At 56.4% G+C, this 19,911-nt stretch overlaps 1 protein-coding gene across 2 annotated transcripts in view; it reads right to left on the bottom strand.

The window, feature by feature from the left end:
- Positions 1–10,971: 10,971 nt before the first annotated feature.
- The window catches only part of Itpkb (inositol-trisphosphate 3-kinase B), an 80,437-nt gene continuing 71,497 nt past the window's right edge, over positions 10,972–19,911 (bottom strand). For both annotated transcript variants that reach the window (XM_020170251.2, XM_074048843.1), the window contains exons 3-7: positions 19,401–19,614; positions 18,266–18,470; positions 16,031–16,132; positions 15,219–15,290; positions 10,972–13,988 (exon numbers count right to left, since the gene is read on the bottom strand). In XM_020170251.2, the coding sequence (XP_020025840.2) occupies positions 13,773–13,988; positions 15,219–15,290; positions 16,031–16,132; positions 18,266–18,470; positions 19,401–19,614 (809 nt within the window). In that variant the 3' untranslated portion in view covers positions 10,972–13,772. The remainder of the gene's footprint in view (positions 13,989–15,218; positions 15,291–16,030; positions 16,133–18,265; positions 18,471–19,400; positions 19,615–19,911) is intronic.

Genomic DNA, 19,911 nt, shown 5'->3' with positions numbered 1-19,911 from the left:
GTCCTCGTGCCAGTACTACGCCGTCTTGATGACTTGCTCTGACCTCAGGAAGGCGGAGTCCTAAACTTCCCTCTTCTGTCAAGGTCATCTGGGCTCTTCTGGGTCCTTCTTTTCTGGCTGAATGCTGGGATCAGCCTGTCAGTTCTTAGCAGCAGGGATTTTGTTGGATTTATACATCAATTCAGGGTGCATTGCTATCTTAACATACTAAGTGTTCTGACCTATGAACAGGGAGTGTCCTTTTACTTAGGTCTTTTAATTTTCTTCCTGTAATGTACAGTTTTCAGAAGGTAAGCTTTGCACTTTTTGTTGAAATTATTCTATTATTATTATTATTGTTATTTGCAGTGCTGGGGACCAATCAAGGGCTTCATTTATGCTAGGCCAGCTCTACTACTAAGCCACACCTCAGGCTTATTTAATTATTTCAATGCTATTGTCAATGGAATCATTCTCCCGAGTTTGTTTTCAGATTTTACTGACCTTGCTCACTAGTCCTAATAGTTTTATAATGGATTCACTAAGACCTTCTGTATACAAGACCATGTCACCTCTGACATGACATAGTTTTGCTTCTTTCTCTCCAATCTAGGTGACTTTTATTTCTTTTGTTGTTGTTGTTGTTTAACTGCCCTGGCTAGCACCCCCGGCACAATGCAGAACGAAGAGGTGAAAGGTGACATCTTTGACCCCACCTTTGTATGTGGGACTAGCTGTGGGTTTTAACAGGTGACCTGTATGGGGTGAGGAAGCTTGCGTCTATTCCTGCTTTGCTGTATGTTTTTGTCGTCAAGGGGTGCTGAGTTTTGTCAAATGCCTTTTGTATATCTGTTGAGGCAATTGGGGGGTTTGTGCTTTGTTCTGTTGATATGGCTTATTACTTTGATTAATATTTGTCTGCAGAAAAATTCTAGAGTAAACCCCACCTGCCAAGGTGTCTGATTCCTTTATGTCTTACTATGTTTGGGTCACTAATATTTTGTCAAGAATTTCTGTGTTAGTAGATTTCTGTGTGTGGATTTCCTGGGATGTCCATGTCTAGTTTGAGCAGGGCAGTGCTACCTCATTGAAGGAGTTGGGAATTGTCCCTTCTCTTTCACCTACTGGAAGAATTTGTGACAAATTCCCCTGGGAGGGGACCAGGGCACTGGCCAGGGTTCCACTCACCTGCTGCACGAAGGTCCACTGGCCACCTGTCCTCTCCTCCCGAGAGCGGGGTGCCAGGCAGGATCCCTTGGGGAGGGGGCGAGAGCCATGCATCCACAGAGAGTGGAGGGGGGCATCCCAAACTCACAGGAGACAAAACTTACGGGATCCACCTTCCATCCACGACCCCCATTGTGTGTGGTGTAGAAAAGTTAATCCAATCAGTTCCAGGCAAACGCAGTCAAGTTTCAGAAACATTTGTTTGTTCGCTGTCACATGGAGTTGAAACCTGTCCCAGGTAGGGTCGCTTCTCCTTCACCTCCTCCCTCTCTCATCTGAGACCGAGCTTGCTGTGACTTCCCAGGAAGAGAGGGTCCTGTCAGTCTCCCCCATCCCTCTGGCCTTCCTGCAAAAAGTGCAGGCATCTGAGTCAAGGACCTGAGCCCCAGTCCTCGCCCACATGGCTGCCTCAGCGCCTCTTACAGGCCTCAGGACCCTGGACCACTCTCACCTGCACTCCCATTCCATCCAGATTCTAGGGTTTCTTCATAGAACGGGGCAGGGCTGGCTGCAGTCCCACAGGACCGGCCTGGTACCCACGGCCCTCTTACCAGGCCTGTCCTGCTCTCACCCAGAGGCACAAAGGTCTTGGCAAGGCTGTGGCAGGAAGCATTCTGGTTGGCACCAGGGTGACCTCCTTCTCTGGGTTTCCTCATCTCTCAGGTCAGAGTTCTGTCACTGTTTCTCACCCCACTCCGGCCCTGGGCCTGTCTAAGAAAGGTGACACCCACATGCTTTAGGTCCCATTCCCCACCCCAGACCCTGGGTTGTTTGTCTGATGGGGCTGGGGACAGATTTGAACACAGAGCACAGACAGGTCATTCAGGGGCTGTCCTGAGTGATGTGTGAGGTGACACGCTCACACCCACCCCGCCTGGTGTGCACCTGGGAAAGTGTGCTGCAACTTCACCAGTCCTGTGAAACTCAGGGGGCGTCCGGCCTCAGGAACGAGACTGTGGGCTGTGTCTACCCCTCCTCATCCCCCAGGCTGAGCCAGGCCTGGCCTCGGCCCACCGCAGAGGCACCACGCTGGGAAGCCAAGGTCTGACAGACCTGAAGTCAACTCACAAAGATGGGTCCCCAGATGGGTGCAGGGGCCGGGGAGGACCCAGGGCTGCAGCTGGGAGGACAGCCTGGGGCTTCAGGGGCTTTGGGGAGGAGCGTGGTCAGGAGAAGTGCTCATTCAGTTTTATGGGGTCCAGTGGCATTCCCACTGCTGAGCCTGGCCCTTGACCTTCAGGCCACAACCTATCCGGACTTCAGGCTGCCCAGCCCATCTGTGACCCTCCCACCCTCTGTCGCCTCACCATTTAACCCTGCTGTCCTGGGTCTGTCCCCAGACACTGACACCCACTCACTCCCCTTGGGACTCATGGTACCCGCAGCTGTGGCCGGCCTCCAGGACAGGCTCTCAGGGCACTTCCTGGGGTGATGGGGCTCAGGAAGGAGATGCAGAGGCTAGACTGCGGGCCACTCACAAAGCCCATGCAGCAGTGCCCTGGGCGGTGTGAAGAGGGAGTGTCTGCTGACCCAGGGCCTCCTGTGGCTTGGAAGGCACAGGGTCCTCTCCTTCATGGTCCCTGGTCCTATGTCATAGGGAAGGAAGCCCAAGATCAAAACTGCACAGCTCAGAGCTCCATACCTCGGGGCCTCTGCACCCAGCCCCCATGGCCGCCAGCAAAGCCAGGAGGCCTATGAACTTGGGCAGACAGAGCCAGGCAGCTCCCCCTTGGTTCCTGTTAGCCTGGCCATTGTCCTTGGAGCCTGCATCGTGGTCAGCTGTGCTTGCCCGCCCGACACCTGCATGGCACCAAGTAAGGCATAACCACTCCCATTCGAAACAAAACGAACCACAGGCTCCTCACTGGACTCTTAATGAGCCGCTGCCCAAGGACCAGCGAGGCCCGAGCAGAACCATCTGAAAGGGAGAAGCCCTTTCAGAGCCAGAGGCTTCGCTGGCTATGCCGGGGACAGACTGGGCCTTTTGTAGTCTTTATTCTTCCTATTAACCTTTCCATAGAGGAAGTGCCCAGAGTTTGGGGACAAAACCATTCCTCTCCTGTCCAGTCTTACCCATAGCTCCCCTGCAGGAAGAGACGAAGTTACCAGAGAAGTCCGTGCAGTGACAAGCTGTTCTTGACCTGGTTTTATTCCAGCTACCATCACCTGAGCTGTTCTTGACCTGGTTTTATTCCAGCTACCATCACCTGAGCTGTGCTCCTTCTCAGTGCTGATGACCGCCTCACTCATTTTGACAGCTGTCCCCGGTGACTGCACTGGACCAGTCCCCACGACAGCATGGAGGTTGTTTGCAATGCTAAGCTGGCCAGGAAAGAACGTCATGGAACTGTGTCATTTGACATGTGGGGTACGGTCTCTGCAGAAACCTAGATAGCTTTGCTGGGTCCCCGGGTATGTGCTCTTAAAATTTGGAACACTGATTGCCAAACAGCTCTTTATAAAATAGCATGGCTTTGTAACAAGTTCATTTACTTATGAGTCGATACATCATTTGTTATTGCATAGAGGTTTAGCATTTACAAACAGTTAGCTTTCTGCCTTATAAACAAAGTTTGCTAAAGATGGTGAGCTCTGGGCCCTGCCAACGCCAGGCAGCTGCTCCCTTCTCCACATGGGTTGCCAGCTCCTGGGAGCTGGGGTAGACGGTTTGAGGTGGGCCTTCTAAGCTTGATTCTTCCATTTGTTCAGCTAACTTACTTATTCATTATTTATCGATGTTTTTGCCTTGCTGGGGATGAAGCCAGGACCACCTGCACGCCACTCTCATGCTCTCCCACTGAGCTGCACCCCAACCCCACAGCTGACATTTGCGAATCTGCTTCGGTATGCCAGCCCTGGGCTGCAGCTGAAGACACCAGAGTGACCACAACGTGGACCCTCCCACAGTGTGGATAAGCACGGAGAGAAGAGCGAGGGGTTGCAGAAGGGCACCCACCTCTGCCAGGAGGACTTGGGATAATTAAGTCACAGGGGTGTGACTGAGACAAAAATACTTGCACACAAACACATTTCTGATGATGAGAGCCGGTTGTGCTTGCTGGGAAGTTTTTGAACAAACTGAACCTTAAGGAAGAAAATAAAAGCCATGCACTACTGTTTGCATCTGGACCGGCCCCAGTCCAAACTGGAGGCGTGGTTCCATCTTGGCACTATTGGGAGGTGATGGGACCTTAGCGGGAGGTCTTTAGGTTACTGGGGGGCACAAAGGGGACCCCTTCCTCCTTACCCTTTCACTTCCCAGCAGTGAGGGGAGCATTTTGCTCGGACATACTCCACCATGATGTGCAGCCTCACCACAGGCCCAAAGGCCATAGGGTCAACCGATCTGAGTCCTCCAAAAGGGTGAACCAGAATAGACCTTCCCTCTACAGGCTGCCGGCCTCAGGTGTTTGTAGCAAGGGAAAGGAAACACGCCACAAGTGATCCCATCTCTGAAACAAGTCACTGTTAAAGGAAAACATAACCTGGCTATTTTCCCTTGACCCTGCCCCACCAGGACTGACGTGTGCATACAATTCAAATCCTGCTTTTCTCTCTAAGCCTGAGTGTGAGCACGGCCCATGCCTCCTGCTGCCCCAGCCCCATTGCCATGGAACTACCCGGGCCTATGCGTCTGGCTGCCCCCAAACATTCACACCTGGCTGTCTCATAGGCACCTCCACCTGAGTGTGTACAGCCTCCAGCCCTCCGGTCCCCACAAGATCCCCCACGGGAGGGCACCACCCTGCCCCAGTCCAGTCTGTCATTCCTGGGGCATCCCAAGATACCTCAAGGAGATCCCCTCCTGCAGAAGCATCCATATTACCTCTGGCCTCTCTTCAGCTTGTGGCCTTGACCTGATTTCAGGACATCACTTCTCCCCTGGCTTATCGTCATCTTGTCACACCTCAGCATAAGAGCCTCCAGGGACAGCTGTTTGTCACTGGAGAAACCCCACACACTTCACCCAGCTCCTCTCAGGTGGCTCTGTGTGAAATGTCCCCCCACAAACCCCGTCCTGATAATTCACACTCAGCCTCTGAACCCATCTTGGTGGCACTTCCTTGGCAAAGGCTCTCTTGAGTCACCTCCTTGGGTCAGGCCTCCTCTATACCCCAGGGAACCCCATTTTCCCCACTGTGGCATTCTGCCTACCACACAAGACTATTGCCCTGCCTTACACCTGGGTTCAAATCCTGGCACTGGTGTTTACTAGCTGTGTGACCTTGGTCAAATTTCTTACCCTCTCTGAGCATCGGTTTCCTGACTTAGTTATTTATAGTAAACCCTAACAGCACCTCCCTCAGAAGACTGTGGCAGATGAAATGAATTAGGGTCCATGAGGTGCTCACCACCTTGCACTGCAAGAGATGTAGTTAAGCTGGGAGAGGCCAGGAAAGACAGGACACTCCCTCTTTCCAGGGTATTTCTGGGGTGAGTTGAGGCTCCCTGGGCAAAGTGGCTTCCAGATCTCTTGTAAGTGAAATCACTTCCTTTCCTCTGAGCTCCTTGTAATGCCCAGGTTGTCCGCAAGGGGGCGGCCTCCGGGGTCTCCATTCTGCAGCTCACAGATGCGGTGCTGAGCTCCCTCCAGCATGACTAAAATTGGGTGTTTTTCCCCCACTGAAATAAAGCAGAGCTGCTGTCAGCAGCAAACTGTCGCCGTAAGATACTGTTTGTCCATAATTTGCAGAAACTATTTTTAAAATAACTCAAATGTGTTGCCACATTGAAAACCACAGAAACTAACATGTCATTCCTCTCCTCCCCCCTCCCCGCTCCCTCCCCCCAAGGAAACCTGCTGTGCTCAGTCGCAGCTTTGGAAAGGAGCAGGGTGGAAGGCGGGGACAGTCACTGAGGTAGCTAGCGACAGGGGCACTGTGTGCTTGTGCTTCTGTGAGGTCACACACCGCCTTCACCCCCACCCCCACCCCGTGCCCAGCCAGCTGGGCGTCCAAGGGTGCAGCCCTAACCCCAGACACCTGGCACCCCTCAAGTACAGGAGGAGGCTCCAGAGCACCCCTGCCGTGGGGACAGGAAGAGGACCCTCACCTGAAACCGGTCCCAGCTGGACCCTGACCCAGGACTTTCCAGCATCCAGACCTGGGAAAAGCACGTTCTACTTAAGCCGTGCCATGCTGGAATTTTGCCACGGCGCCAGGAGCACTGAGGCAGACGGGCACCGACCCGGGAGCCTGTGGCTTCTCAGGGCCCCATCCTTACGACCCACCGTACCAGCTGGGTTTCATGTTTGCTTTCGTGGAGCTGGGATGGAGCCAGGGCCCCGGGCACGCTGGGCGGTGCCTAACACTGACTGGGCCCTGTCCCGTTTCTTGTTTGAAACAACCTCTGCGAACCCTTCCATCTTGCTAAACATGAAACCCACCTTCCTGCTGCTTCGCCCCAATTCTCGCTTCTGTCGAAGTGCATAGCGCGGTGAATGCCAGGAACGGCCCACAGCTGCTACAGCAAAGGAGAAATCCAGAGAGGTGACACACTGTTGGTTGGCATTCGAGGGCACTGGGACGTGTTTTCTCTTTCCATGGGTGGCAGGTAAGTGAGCGCCTGGGAACTGGCAGACAGACCCGGTCTGCACTGTGCAGGCGCTGGGGAGAGACCTGACCTAGGTGTCATGCGGCCAAGGCTGCTCGTCCCTGAAGGGCCACTGGAGCCCAGAACAAACAGTACCTCGCTGTCCCCCAAGGCCTGCGTGTAGCCTTGTCCCTGGGCTCTGCAGCTCAGTCCCCCCACCACAGGACCTGGCAAGGTTTACAGTCACCCAGCAATCCTGTGACATGGCCAGGTGCCAGGCTAAACCCTGCACTGCTCAGAAACAGGGTGTGCAGAGTCACAGACAGAGCTTTGGCTCAAAGCCCAGGTCTGCTGCTTACCAGCTGTGTGGTCTTAGTTTCGTTACCCTCCCTCTCTGTGCTTCTGCCTTCAATATGCACAAAAAGGCTCATCTCACAGAATCTTTGTGAGCATCACTTTACTTCGCCTGAAATCACCTGGCTGGGTGCCTGACACTTAGCAATTCTTCAGCACTGGCCCGTTATTCCCAGGCAGGAGTTGGCGGGTGTTTTCTTTAAGGGGCCATGTGGCCTCTTGGTGACTGTTCCACTCACTTCAGCTGTGGAGCAAACACAGCCACAGACGATGCAGAGGGAGTGGCGTGGGTGTTTCCAATCAAGCTTTATTTATAAATTGAGGCAGCCACGCCTCCAAGGGGACACCTGCTCAGAAGGCTGGAGTCTCAGGAGTGGAAAGGGGCAGGGAACAGGGAAGGGACACCGACTCTGTTATGAGAAGGCTGTGACAAGCCATGGATTGGTCAGCCAGGGCCCCACACTGTCTGGGGATCTCCCAGTGGTGGTGGTGGTGGGGGGGTCAGTGCATCCTGAAATTTGTACTCAGTGTCGTCTGCACAAATGCACACAGGTGTTTTCTGTGATGTATACACAGCCATTCTTCTGGGGAGAAGGTTCACAACTTTCTCTAACTGATTTAAGGATCTTGACCCCAAGAAGAAAGGAACCACTGTGTGACGCCAAGCAGCCTCCATTCAACAGGGAAGACCCCCAGGACATGGGACCTTCCATGAGAGGTGGCAGGGCTGATGGGGCCCACAGCTATTGGAAAGTCTGTATCTCCAGCCTCCCCGGGGCTTCCCGTCATCACACGTTCTCAAAGTGGCTCCAGCAGTGGTATGTGATCCCTGGTCCCTCCTGTCACCAGAGCTGCAGGATGCTCCCCAGCCAGCCCACAGAATAGCCTACAGAGAGGCCTAATTTTCAGTTTCTCTTCCTTCTCCAGACCTACAGAAATGGGGAAGTTCCACGTGGCCCCAGCTCCCTGCCCAGCCAGGTAAGGACATATAGGGACAGGTGGAGGACAAGCAGAGGGCTGGGGCAGGATGACACTGGCCTGCTGTCATTTGCTGAAGAACTCCTGACCATACTTCTTTAGCACACACGCCAGGTTGAGAAACTCAGCCACATGTGTGCCACTTCCAGGGTGGCAGAACCAATGTCGTGTGGCCGTGGTCCCGTGCCAATGGCCCCATGGCTCCTGAGGAAGTGATGGCGCCACCCCAGAGTGCCCCCAGGAGCACTGTCCCCAGACACGGTGGCTCAGTGGCTTTTCTGACCACGTCCCTTGAGACAGGTGAGACTGCTGCCATGCAGCACCCATGGTGGCCAACTTCTGGCAAGCCCAGGCTGAGATGCTGCAGCTGATGGTGGAGCTGCGGCAAGTGGTAGGCTCCTAGGTTGTTGGCACACACCCAGGGGCACCCTAGAAGGTGGACCTCTGGGGGTTCAAACTGGGCTGCTTCTCAGGGGAGGCAGTAAGGTCTCTGTGGCAGGTGGAAGCCAGAAGTGAGGCCCGTGTCCCTGGCTCTGCAGGGGTGGGACAGGTATAAGGACTCAGCAATGGTCTGGCCACATGGAGAACACTGAATACCCTGGGCAGAGAAGGTGGACAGGCCACAGCTGACACAGCTGCTGCACAGGGCCCTCCAGGTGGGACACCCCTTTCCCTGGGGTGCGGGGTCTGGCATGGCTGCAGCTCTGGGATCTGCTGGGAGGACACTTGGCTTGCCTGCTGGTGTGGGCCACAGGCTCCTCCCCAGGGGACCTCAGATCTGCAGTGACCAGCAGCTCCCCCTGTGCACTGCCTGTCCTCCCACATCTGTGCTGACAAGGCTTCTGAGACCTGGTCCTCGGGGCTCAGGGCCTGTGGAGTCCACAGGATCTGAGATCAGGCTGTGGTGCAGCTTGCAGTAGGCCAGCAGGTCCCTGGAGCACTCCGGTGGCGTCTCCGATCCCGGGTGCGTTACTATTACTTGTTCACCTGCAGCTGGAGCAGCGCTTGCTCCCTTGGCCTGGCCAAGAGTGAAGACCCCATGCACGATGAGCATGCCGTCCCCTCAGCTCTGAGGACCGTCCGGGAGGGGCTCCTCCAGCAAGCAGGACCAAAGCCAGCTGCCCAACACAGACACAGGCCACTGCCCCACTGTCTCAGCCACTCACTGCCCTGGGGTTCAGAGTCATCCGGGCCTATCTCCGTGGCCTGGTGGCCCGTCCTTTCTCCACGGTCAGAACCTCTGAGGTACATGTGGTCCCCACAGCTGGTCAGCAGCGTGAAGGGTGGGAAGTGAGATGCCCTGGTAGCCATAATCACAGCACCAGGCAGAGGCTTAGAGTGAGGGTCAGAGTGGAGGCCCTGTCACCTAGGCTGGGCATGAGGAAGTGAACCAGGAGCCCTGGTGGCCACCAGTGGATGGCATCTGTGAACCTGAGGAGCTTCAAGGGGACAGGATGACCCCAGAAGCAAGGGCCCGTCGTGTGTGGAAGGGGCACATTTCTGCAGACTAAAAGGATTTCCTGAGTGTTCGAGGACCACGACAGGGTGGAGGCTCTCTCAGGGAGGGCACCAGGCAGCGATGGGACAGGAAGGCCCCAGCATAGGGACAATGATCAAGGGGACTGACCCTGAGGCAGCTGAGTGCTTGGTCTGTGGTAGTCCCTGAGAAGCCAGCTGGCACAGCCATCAGTTGGGGGGATGGTGGAGGAAAACCTCGCCTCCCTGTTCCTGCCTCCAGTGAGCAAAGGACTGTACTATGGACGACGAAGCCCCAAACTTTCAGACCACCTGCACTCAGGAGCTCTCCCACCTCCAAGTTAACTGGAAACTTATAGCAGGAATCAACTCAGGCAAAGGGCGGGAGGACTGGGCACTGTCAAGTTGCACCTCCATGGACACCAGCTAGAATTCACAGAGCTGGTTGCAGTGGAGGGAGGAAGGCCCAAGAATTTGAAGTGATGCTGGACACAGTGGCTCATGCCTGTAATCCCAGTTACTTGGGAAGCAGAGATTAGACTTGTGGTTTGAAGCCAGCCTACCTAGGCAAAATTATTAAGACCCCATCTCAACACACAAGCTGGCCATGGTGGTCTACATTTGTAATCCCAGCTATGTGAGAGGCTTAGGTACGAGGATGATAACCTGAAGCCAGCCAGGGTAAAAATTGCTAGATCCGATTCAAAAAATCCAGCGCAAAAGGGGCTGGAGATGTAGCTCACGTGGTAGAACACCTGCCTAGCAAGCACGTGACCCCAAGTTCAAACCCCAGTACAAACAAACAAACAAAAATAATAATCAAAAGTAAGCAGTTGCTGAGTCCTGACCAGGAGCAGCACTTGCAGCACAGGGCAGAAGGTGCAAAGGCCCTACAAGTGCTCACTTTCTTCATGTCTGTCCTAAACTTCGCAAAGCCCCAAATGAATGAAGCCTGTCAGCCCCAAGCAGGAGAGCGGCCTGCAGGGAGGCTCACAGGCAGTGGAGATGGAGGCCGGTGTACCCTCGTGTGGGGTGGGGACAGAGCAGCAGAAATGGTCTTGGAGCCAGGCAAATTCTGGGTTCAAGTCCCTGCTCCTCACTCATTACCCAGGTTGAACAGTCAGTCGCCTTATCTACAGTGTAGATGATGAAGCCTTGACGGAGGCAATGGGGACAAAATGGAAACATGAAAATTCAACCTGCACCCAGTGGAAACCACAGCCACAGGGACCCCTCAGCTGGGGCCAGACTGGTCGTCGACAGCCCTGAGCCTGTATTGAAGGTAGTGCGTGACAGGAAAGGCTGAGGACCGTTAGTCCTCTGATGTCCACTCCTGGAGGGCATCAGAGTCCTGGGGCGACATCTCCAGGTTCCAGTTTCCCCCCACCTGCCCCAGCCAGGGCTCAAAGGATCACGCGGGTCAGCCAGACTCCAAGGCCTTTATTCAGGAAGGAAGGAGGGCGGCGGCGGTCTGGTAGGCACAGGCAGGGGGTGACAGTTCTGTCCCATGAGGTCCCGTGGGGAGAGGAGTGCAGAGGAGCCTGTTGGGGGAAGGGGAGGGTCCCCTCCTCCAGGAAAAGGCACTGATGGGTGAACACCTGGAGCCACGAGGCCAGGTCCTTTACACACCCGGGACCGACTATCAACAGGTGAACTTGAAGCTAAGTACAGCTGAAGGCGAACAGAGTCCATCTTGGCAGCCAGGGCTGCACTGGGCTTTGTCACCCAAGTAGGCAGGAAATTCAGGAAGGAGGCAGAGCTTGGAAGGGAAGAGTCTAGCCTTTCAGTCTTAGTGTTTTGTGCAATTAAAAAACCCAAGGAAATAAATATAACTTACAAATGTCTCACAGGACACTAGAGGCAAGGCGTGCCTGGGAAAGGCAATCGAGGCAGTCTTCGGAGCAGGCACAGCTGGGCTGACCACAGAACAGCCAGGCTCTCGGGGGCAGAGGGGGCCCCGTGGCCTCACCTGCGCATCCGTGCACAGCTCGTCCCTCCCAGCACCTGGTGGCCAGGACCCGGGGAGCTCTATCTGGCAGTCCAACAGGCCATGCCCAGGTCCCGGGAAATTCCATTCTAGGGTCACCTATCCCCCGGGGACAAGGGAAAGGACCGGGGAGACAGTAAGTGTGGGAGCCAGCAGGGTAAGTACGAAAACCCGAGCAAAACCAAACACTCCAGGGAAAAGAACACCCAAAACGGTGCCTACTGACACCACTTTCAGGTGACCTTGAATAAGTGTCACTTGCATCTCAGCGCCTGGACTGCAAGCAGCTGGGGCCTCCTTAAAGTGCTCGGGAAGTCTCCTTCTCTCACATAGGTTAAACTGTGCCTGAAAATTTTCTTCCTGTCATTAGTTTGCTTTAGCAAACGTCTTTCCTCAGTACAATGAGGGGACCTGGCCAGGCTGAGTCGTGAAATCTTTATGACCGGGTTAACTTCCTTGCAGGTGGCTGGACAGAGACCACCATGAGGTCCCCTGAAACCCACCAGGGACCCAGGCTGGGCACCCAGCACATATGCAGTGCTCCAGCCACCCCCGGCTGCCGCCTTCCAGACCACGCGCTGTCACAAGGCTGGCGCTCAGCTGCGGGGGTTTGACCTTTAGCAGTCAGCCCACACAGGAGCTTACCACCGACTTGAACAAGAGCCAGGAGATCCAAGTGATTTCCTTTTTTCAAATCTGTACTTACGGGTCCCACCTCCCCACCCCCGCTGTCACTCACTCAACCCACCCAGCATGAAAGAGGAAACTGCTGTGTCACATGGCAGGAACACAGTCCCCTCCAGAGACCCCAGGGCTCCAGAGCAGGTGGCAGCCCCTCCACCCCCCGAAGCTGTCCTGGCAGATACACATCTTGGTCCACATGCTCTCCCTTGGGGTCCCCGAGCTGCACCTGCTAGCTGGGCACCCATCAAGTGCTCCTCCCTGCTGCATTCCTGAACGAACTTCTGACAGCCAAGGAAGGGGTGGCAAACCCCAAGGGGCCTGGGGCACAGCCCCAAATGGCAAGAGCCGGGAGTTTGGTTCTTAAAGTCAGGCAACTGTATGTTCTTCTCAGCAAGGCAGACTTGTGTTACAGTTAAAATAAGGCTTACGAATGGTCCCCACGTCTTCAAGGTGCACAGGGACCCCAGGGACACCCATCACTACCCTGGAAGCTGCCCACACCACATGGGTCTAAGCCCTCCAGCCGTACAAATGATTTCCGTGGAAATTCAGAAGCAAAGCCAGTAAACCAGAATCCTGTTTCCTGGCAGTGGCCTGAGCCCTGCCTCACCCCCATCTCCCACCCCCAAATAGTTAGGGACCCCATGTACGCAGGCAGGATTGACAGTTAGCACCAGGGACATGAGGACATGAGACAAGTACCCTCCTTGGGCAGAGTGGGGACCCAGAGAGGCTACAGGTCCCAGGGGGGCTGTTGGTGCCCTGAGCGAGCACTTCCACTTGGCCCTAGACTGTGACATGGCAGGGGCAGAGTGTGGGAGCACAGCTAGGTCACCCGGCAGCTCTGAGAGGTTAGTGTGGTGTCCCTGGAAGTTCAGATTTACAGAAATTACCCCTCTGAATTCATGGGCAGCAACTCCAGATGGAAGGACGCAGCTCCTGCCTGCCATCCTTCTGGAAAGGCCTAGGTCACAGAGCATAGCCAAGATGGCTTCTGCCCATTCCAGGACCCTGATCTGCCCAAAGCCAAGGTGTGGGGGAGGGGGACCATAGAAGGGCCATCTCGGCATCTCTGGAAGCCCAGAGCTGCTCAGAGGAGGGTGCATTGCTCACAAGCCACATGTGTTCCCAAGCTACCCCAAAGCAGGAACCTGGCCTGGCCGCTGGGTTTTCTGGGTGGGAGACGACTCTGCTGAGCGCTTGTGCTAATGGCTCCTGCCACCAGGGGGCAGCAGCCCCCTGCCAAGAGCCCATGGGAGCCTTGCTTTCTGGGGTTCTCCCACCCAGCTGCAAGCACAACTGACTCGCACAGGGAGTCCAGGCTTGGTTTTAGCTTCTCTTCTAGAAGGTGGTTCTATTTACAGAGAGAAGAGGAAACACCACCTCCAAGCCCTTAGGGGAAGAGCTCGAAAATTTCCTCTCCTCCTCTACAAAGTGTCTTGTAGTGCAGCTCAGCAGGGTCAGTTCCAGGGCCGGGCCGGGGAAGTGAAGGGAGGGTTAGAAGGAGAAGGGAAGCAAAGGGGAGAGGGGCGAGGGGGCAGGTGAGGTGGGGGCCTCAGGGGGGCGGGCCGCCCTGTGACATTTCCGTCAGGATGTCGATGAGATTGTTCAGTCCCGAGAGGTAGCCGTCCTCCCTGTTCCCTTCCTGCCAGGGGACATCATGCTGCAGGGTCTGTCCCTCGGGCAGGGGCGTGGTTTTCCCAAAGTCGATCATCCACACCTTGGCCTGTTCCTTCTTGTCATGGATGAAGAGCAGAGAACTGCCGATAACCTGAAGAGGAGCAAGGCGGTGAGGAGAGGCGGCTGGGGCACCCAGACCTGAGGGGCTTGTGGCTGAACCCTGCAGTCGGGGGCCAGCTACTGTATCCCCCATCCTCAGCTAGGCAGCAGGGAGGGCACCAGAGTAGCTGTGCTGGGGCACAGATTGTAGGATCGTGGGATGGTGACTACCCTGTGTAGGCAGAGGCAGGGAGCAGAGTGGGATGGGAGACACCCTTTTGCACCCCTACTCTGGCCTGCACACTTTCCACAACTTCTAAACCACAACTAAACCCTGGGGCCACGCCCTTGACTCCTCCCAGCACCCAGAGAGTGCTGCTGGGTTAACGGGAAGGTGCCCAGGGGCTTCCCAACTCTGTCTGTGGAGCCCAGGAAGGGACCCATTCCTGTGCGCACAGCAGCCCACTCCAGCACGACCCCCAGCAGGTTCTGGTCAGACAGGCCCCTTCAGGGCCTCCCCAGCCTGGACCCACCGTAATTTCTCTCAGGGACAATGACCACCAAAGGGCCTGGGTCAAGGGGGTTCAGAGAAGCAAAGGCGGTTCTGTGCATGCTTTGCCCTGGGTGCTGGCTGCCAGGCAGCCTCCTGGCCTCCATAGAGAGGCTAACTGGAGCAAAGGGAGACTTAGGCAGGCAGCACAAAGATCCCAATAAGCCAGGAATATAGAAGCCCAGATGCCACCAAGCGCCAAAGGACATTCTGAGAACAGGTGGGCCAAACCAACTGCTGGGGACAGAGCAGGATGGCTCTGCTCTCTGGGGGACCACCCTTCTTCACCACCCTATCTCTTACCAGGTGCCCAGCAGGACTACCACACACAGTGAGCTAGGTGTGCCCTGGCAGGAGGGAGGGGAGCAAGGGGAGAGTGATCTAGGGGAGGGTCATTGGTCTCTGCATGGGGAGGGCAGGTGGTGAAGTTTGCATGAAGGTGCACCATCCTGGGGGATGACTCCTGCTGGCTGCCCAGGACCCCACCTCCAGCTCCTCCTGGGGACCTCCACAAAGCTTTCCCCATAGGCAGGGGTCTGGCTGAGGCTCCCTCCATACCAGACTGACCCCTCGAGGGGCTGCCTTCCTGAAAGAGCGACAAGTGTACAGGGAGCAGGGGTTCTGCGTCACCCTGCCAGACACGGTGTTAACCCACCCGGAGGGGAGTGTCGGGGGTGGGGAGACGACCCGTTAGCATACAGGCTCTGCCTGAGGGGCAGTCACAGTGTCTACCTCATGGCACTTGAAGAAGGGGGAGATTTCTAGGGTGGCTCGAATGGCTATCAGCCGGTCCCGGTAGGCAACCTGGAAAGAGACACCAGTTTTAAGCACTGAGGGTAGAGGAGCAGGAGCGACCATTTAGCTCATTAGAGCCAGTGAGTTACAAGTGGGAGTGACCCATAGCCTGGCCACTTACTCCAGCCTCGTCCACCAACGAGGAAACTGAGGCATGGGGGAAGCAGCCCAGCAGGCTCTGGTCACCCCTTTCTCTGCCCCATAATGTCCACAAGCAGGGACTGCAGGGGAAGGACAGTCCTAAATGGCCCTGCAGTCCCTGGGCTCCTCCACCAGGTGTCAGTCACCCTGGATGGCCAGCATGCAGATATGGAGTTCCATGTGACAACAGCCATTGTCACGGTGACTTCCTGAGCACAAACTGCAGTGTCCTTAGTTTTAAAAGGGAGGAGGGCTTCCGCCCTCACAGACTCCTGTAGTGCTGTCAGCCTTGGGAAGGGATATGCTGACCTCCCCAGAGGCTAGCTCTGCGCACCCAGGGCCATAGGCCACCAGGCAAGTCGGTAGCACAGGAGCACACAGAGTTCCTCAGTACCCACTGGAGCAGAAGTGACACAGCCAGGCAGGGCAGCTCAGCTGCTCCCTGGAGTCCCCGGAAGCAGGAACACATTCTGTTGGGATGTATGATAGTGGCAGGGCTGAAGTCCTGCCCGGCAGGTGCCCAGGCAGGGCCTAGGCCATGCCCAGCCTGGACAGAGGCATGGCAAAGACGCCCGAGCAGGCATGGCTACCCTGAGATCCCAACTCACCAGGATGTTATGGTTTCCTTTAGTGAATTCTCGGAAGGCCTCGGTGACTTGCTCCCTCGTTTTGGTCTTCTTGAAGTCACGGTTCACAGAACCATCTTCTTTCTAAAAGGGGAATGACCCAGAGGGGGTCACCAGAGGGCCTGTGGGTGGGTGAGACTATGCTCACCCTCCCGGCAGCCACAGAGCAGTGAGTCCTGTCCTGTCCCCTCCCACCTCTCTGGGGCCAGTGGAGGCAGCCAGGTGCCCAGGTACGGTACCCAGAGGCAGGTATGACCAGGGTCAGGGTGGTTATCAGCTGGCACAGTAGGGGGAGCCTGTCCTGGGCGCTGACTGAGGGGTACACAGGAGCAGTGGGACATCCCAGGCAGAGTGCCCTAGATTAGACAAGGCCTGCAGGTACAGGGTAACTGGGCCAAGAATGGAGGAGTGTGGTCCTAAGCACCCCATCTTTAGCTCAGGCAGCAGGGGCCCAGGGAGAAAGGTGACCTCACTTCCTGCCCAAGGAAGTGCCTCTGCTGTGTGTGCTACTCTCACGTCAGTCGGCGAGCAGCGTCAGATTGACCATTGCCCTATGGCTGTGTTTATGCTTGAGTAACTCGCATATTACAACCAACACCCCGACGTGCAAGAAGAGTACGATGTGGCTATGCCAAAGAGAAGCCATGAGGCCTTCTAAGTGAAACGTCTGAAGTTCTCCACATAGGCAGCAAAGAAAAAAATTTCACTGAGGTTGCGAAGATCCATGATAAAAACAAATTCGTCTGTGAAACTGTGAAGATAAGAAATTCTTGCTAAAGTGCCTCAAACTGCACAATTTATAAACAACCTTTACCACACATGTGTGTGTACAGGGAATGACAGAGTGCCCATAGGGTTTGGTACTGTCTCAGGCTTCTGTGCTGGGTCTTGCAGTGCACCACAGACTGGGGACCACTGTATAGGTCCCCCAGAAGTCAAGATCTCAACGTGGTTCCCCATCTCTGAGCCCTAGTCCACCTGCTTCATTTCCTAGGCCCAGCACGCCCTCTGTTCTGGCTGTCCTCTGCCCAGCTAGGAGGAAATCCATTCTTTAGGGACAAAAGAGGAGAGAGGAGAGGTCAGTAGGAGCCCCGACTACTGGGACTATCTACAGATGACAGCTATAATGTCACTGTGGTTATCTGCAAAAGAACAGGCAGGCCACTAGGGCCCAGAGAGCAGCCATGGTCTCCAAGAACCATGGTCCAAGTGGCAAGCACTGGTCTCCTGGCCAAGGGCAGGGGAGGGCAGTGATGATGCCTCTGAACCAGCAGATCACTGTCGACTGTACCTACAGCTGGACAATGCACAGTGACCAGGGGCACGTCCTGCTCAGGAGGGGGCAGGACGGGGGTGGGGTGGGGAGCGGAGGGAGGAAGGTGTCATGTGCATTCAGTCCGAGGGCTGGACCTTGCAAAAAAGACAGAGAAGGAGGCATGGCCTCCTCAGGCCCGAGCTTGGGAAACAGCTCCCCTCGGGAAGGTGAGAACCTTCCTTGTGGCCAAGGGCAGTGAGACAGCCGTGGCTATAGGACCTGAAAAGAGGCCGATGGACACCCCCCCCACTTCAGCTATGGAGTGGGGACGCTGAGCCACCCAACCCTGACTCTATGCTGGACACGCTCCAAGGCCAGGCAGAGGAGAGACCCAGAGCAACTGTAAGGACTGCCACACAAGGCTCCGAGGGGCCTGGGTCCCCCAGCCCTGCTCCTGGGTGTTTCTTGCAAGTCTCACAGCAAGGAGTATGTGCAGTAGCGTGGGAACAGGGGCTGGAAGGGCGAAGGAGGGAGACTGAGGTCCAAGGGACCACAGGCCAGCCAGCACACTCCTCAGTGCCTGCAGTGAACGAGTAGCTTCCCCACAGCCAGCTCGAAGCAGCAAATGTTGGGTTTCTCAGTGCCAGGCCCTGGCTGGGCTCAGCAGGGACCCCTGAGCAAAGGGCACTTCTAGGCAAGATGAGAAGCCACCCTCACCCCAAGGCCCCGGCACAGCCATCCCACCTGTACCTCAGGCTGAGGAACAGGCCACTGTCTCCACCTGTCCCCAGGGCTGGCAGCCCGTACTTGGGCCTGTGCTGGGTTAGGCCCACAGCCTCAGAAGGGTTGAGAGCAGCCAGGAGCCCTAGGCTGGAGGCTGGAGGGTGTGCATGGAGGAGGGCCCAAGGCCCCCAGCATCCCACTGGGAACCAAATGACCCAGTGGTCACTCGCTAGGCTTACCTTGATGCCCTCGATCCTGAAGCCGAGGGTGGCTGTGGAGCTGATGGTCTCCCTCCACTGCATGTACCGTGGCTTGGTCACGGCCCGCTGGGCTTTCTCCTCCTCTGTGGGGGCCTCGGGGTCCACTTCAACCATTTTCTGGTACATGTCCTTCCGCAGGCTGGGCTTCTTCCGGGCCTTGGTGAGCTCCTCCTCCAGGTACGTCCTACGTGGGAGGTGAGACGGCAGCATGAGGGCCAAGGGCTGGGCCACAGCTCCTGCAGTCCCTCGGGCTGCATGGTGGAAGAAGACGAGGCTGTGCCTTGTCTGAGGTCTGCGGTCAGTGATGTCACAGGTGAGCTGTGCAGGTAGTGCGGAGAAGGCTAGCGTCCCCTGCAGGGGAGACTCTCCAAGGTGAGCACAAGGCATTCAGCACCTTGGGGGTCGGCACTGTCTCAGGTCCCCAGGCAGAGGGAGTGAGCAGGTGGCTCTTAGATGGAAGGCAGAGTTTGGGAGGTGAGACAGCCCTGCAGCAGTCTCAGGCAGCAGTCTCAGGCAGCAGTCTCGGGGCTCCCTTTCTGCTCGCTGCCCTGCCTCCTCCTGCACCTTCTCTCTCTCTTCTTCCTCTTGGGTCCTCTCCCAGCTCAGCTCCTTAGGCTGAGCCAGAGCCCACAGCAGCAGCCCTGGGTAAGGGGCACCTCTGCCACAGGCCCAGTGGCCCTCCAGACTGTGGCACTTAACCTGGGCCCCCGGAGCACCTGTGGGGCTAGGATCACCTCAGGCGACCTGAAATGGGGCCTCCTGAGTGCCTGGGCTCCCTCCTCAGTTGCACCCTCATACAGGCACCAGTGTTTTGGGGAAACCAATAGGTTCTACCATCCAGCTGTCTCTCCCATCTATTCACATTTCCCCTGCAGCTCACAAAACTGTGACAGGAGGTCACTATCTTGCTACTCCCCTCACCCAAGCTGTCCCAGCTGACCAGAGGGCAGCTCTTTGCCTGCTCTGTGGGAGCTGGGTACCCAGCCAGGGCTCCTTTCCCGCCTCCCCTGCTCTTCAGAGAAGGGAAAGGGTTGTCAGTGTAAAGGCAGTGCCCCGTGCCCTCTGCGTGGCCAGGAACATGCCAGACAAGTGCGTGTGGGAGGAGCCAGCTCACCTGATGCCCATCTTGCAGTCCATCACACAGGGCGAGTCGAAGTCGGCCAGCAGGTCCTCCATCTGGTTGTAGCGCTCCCCGTCCTTCACCACATCGCCGTGGTAGGCAGGCACGAAAGGCCTCAACACGTCAGCCATCAGCCGATCCAGGCAGCGCTGCTCCGACTCACAGTGCTTCTTCAGGATCCGGCCATTTGCAGCTGCCTTGAAGCTCCCTGCAAGCAAGTGGGAGGAGGCCCTTATCCCTGGCTGTAGCAGCAAGGGACCTGCCACCTATCCAATAGTCCCTCTGGTACAGCGCCCAGGCTGCTCTGGGGACACTGCCCCACTGGCTGGGCTTAGAGCTAACAGTGGGCCTGCCTCCCCGCTATGGGCCAGCACTCGAAGGCAAGTGGCTCTGAGTCCCAGTCTCCCACCCACCGATGGTAGCCCTGGGCTGCCCCCAGCTGCCCTGACACTGCACTCCTCACCGTGGAAGACTGACTGTCCATGCTCAGTGTGCCTGCCCATCC

This window comes from Castor canadensis, chromosome 11, assembly GCF_047511655.1.
Source record: "Castor canadensis chromosome 11, mCasCan1.hap1v2, whole genome shotgun sequence".
NCBI classification, from domain to species: Eukaryota; Metazoa; Chordata; class Mammalia; order Rodentia; family Castoridae; genus Castor; species Castor canadensis.
The sequence above is the reverse complement of the archived record's forward strand: the minus strand, read 5'-3'. Positions and strand labels throughout refer to the sequence as shown.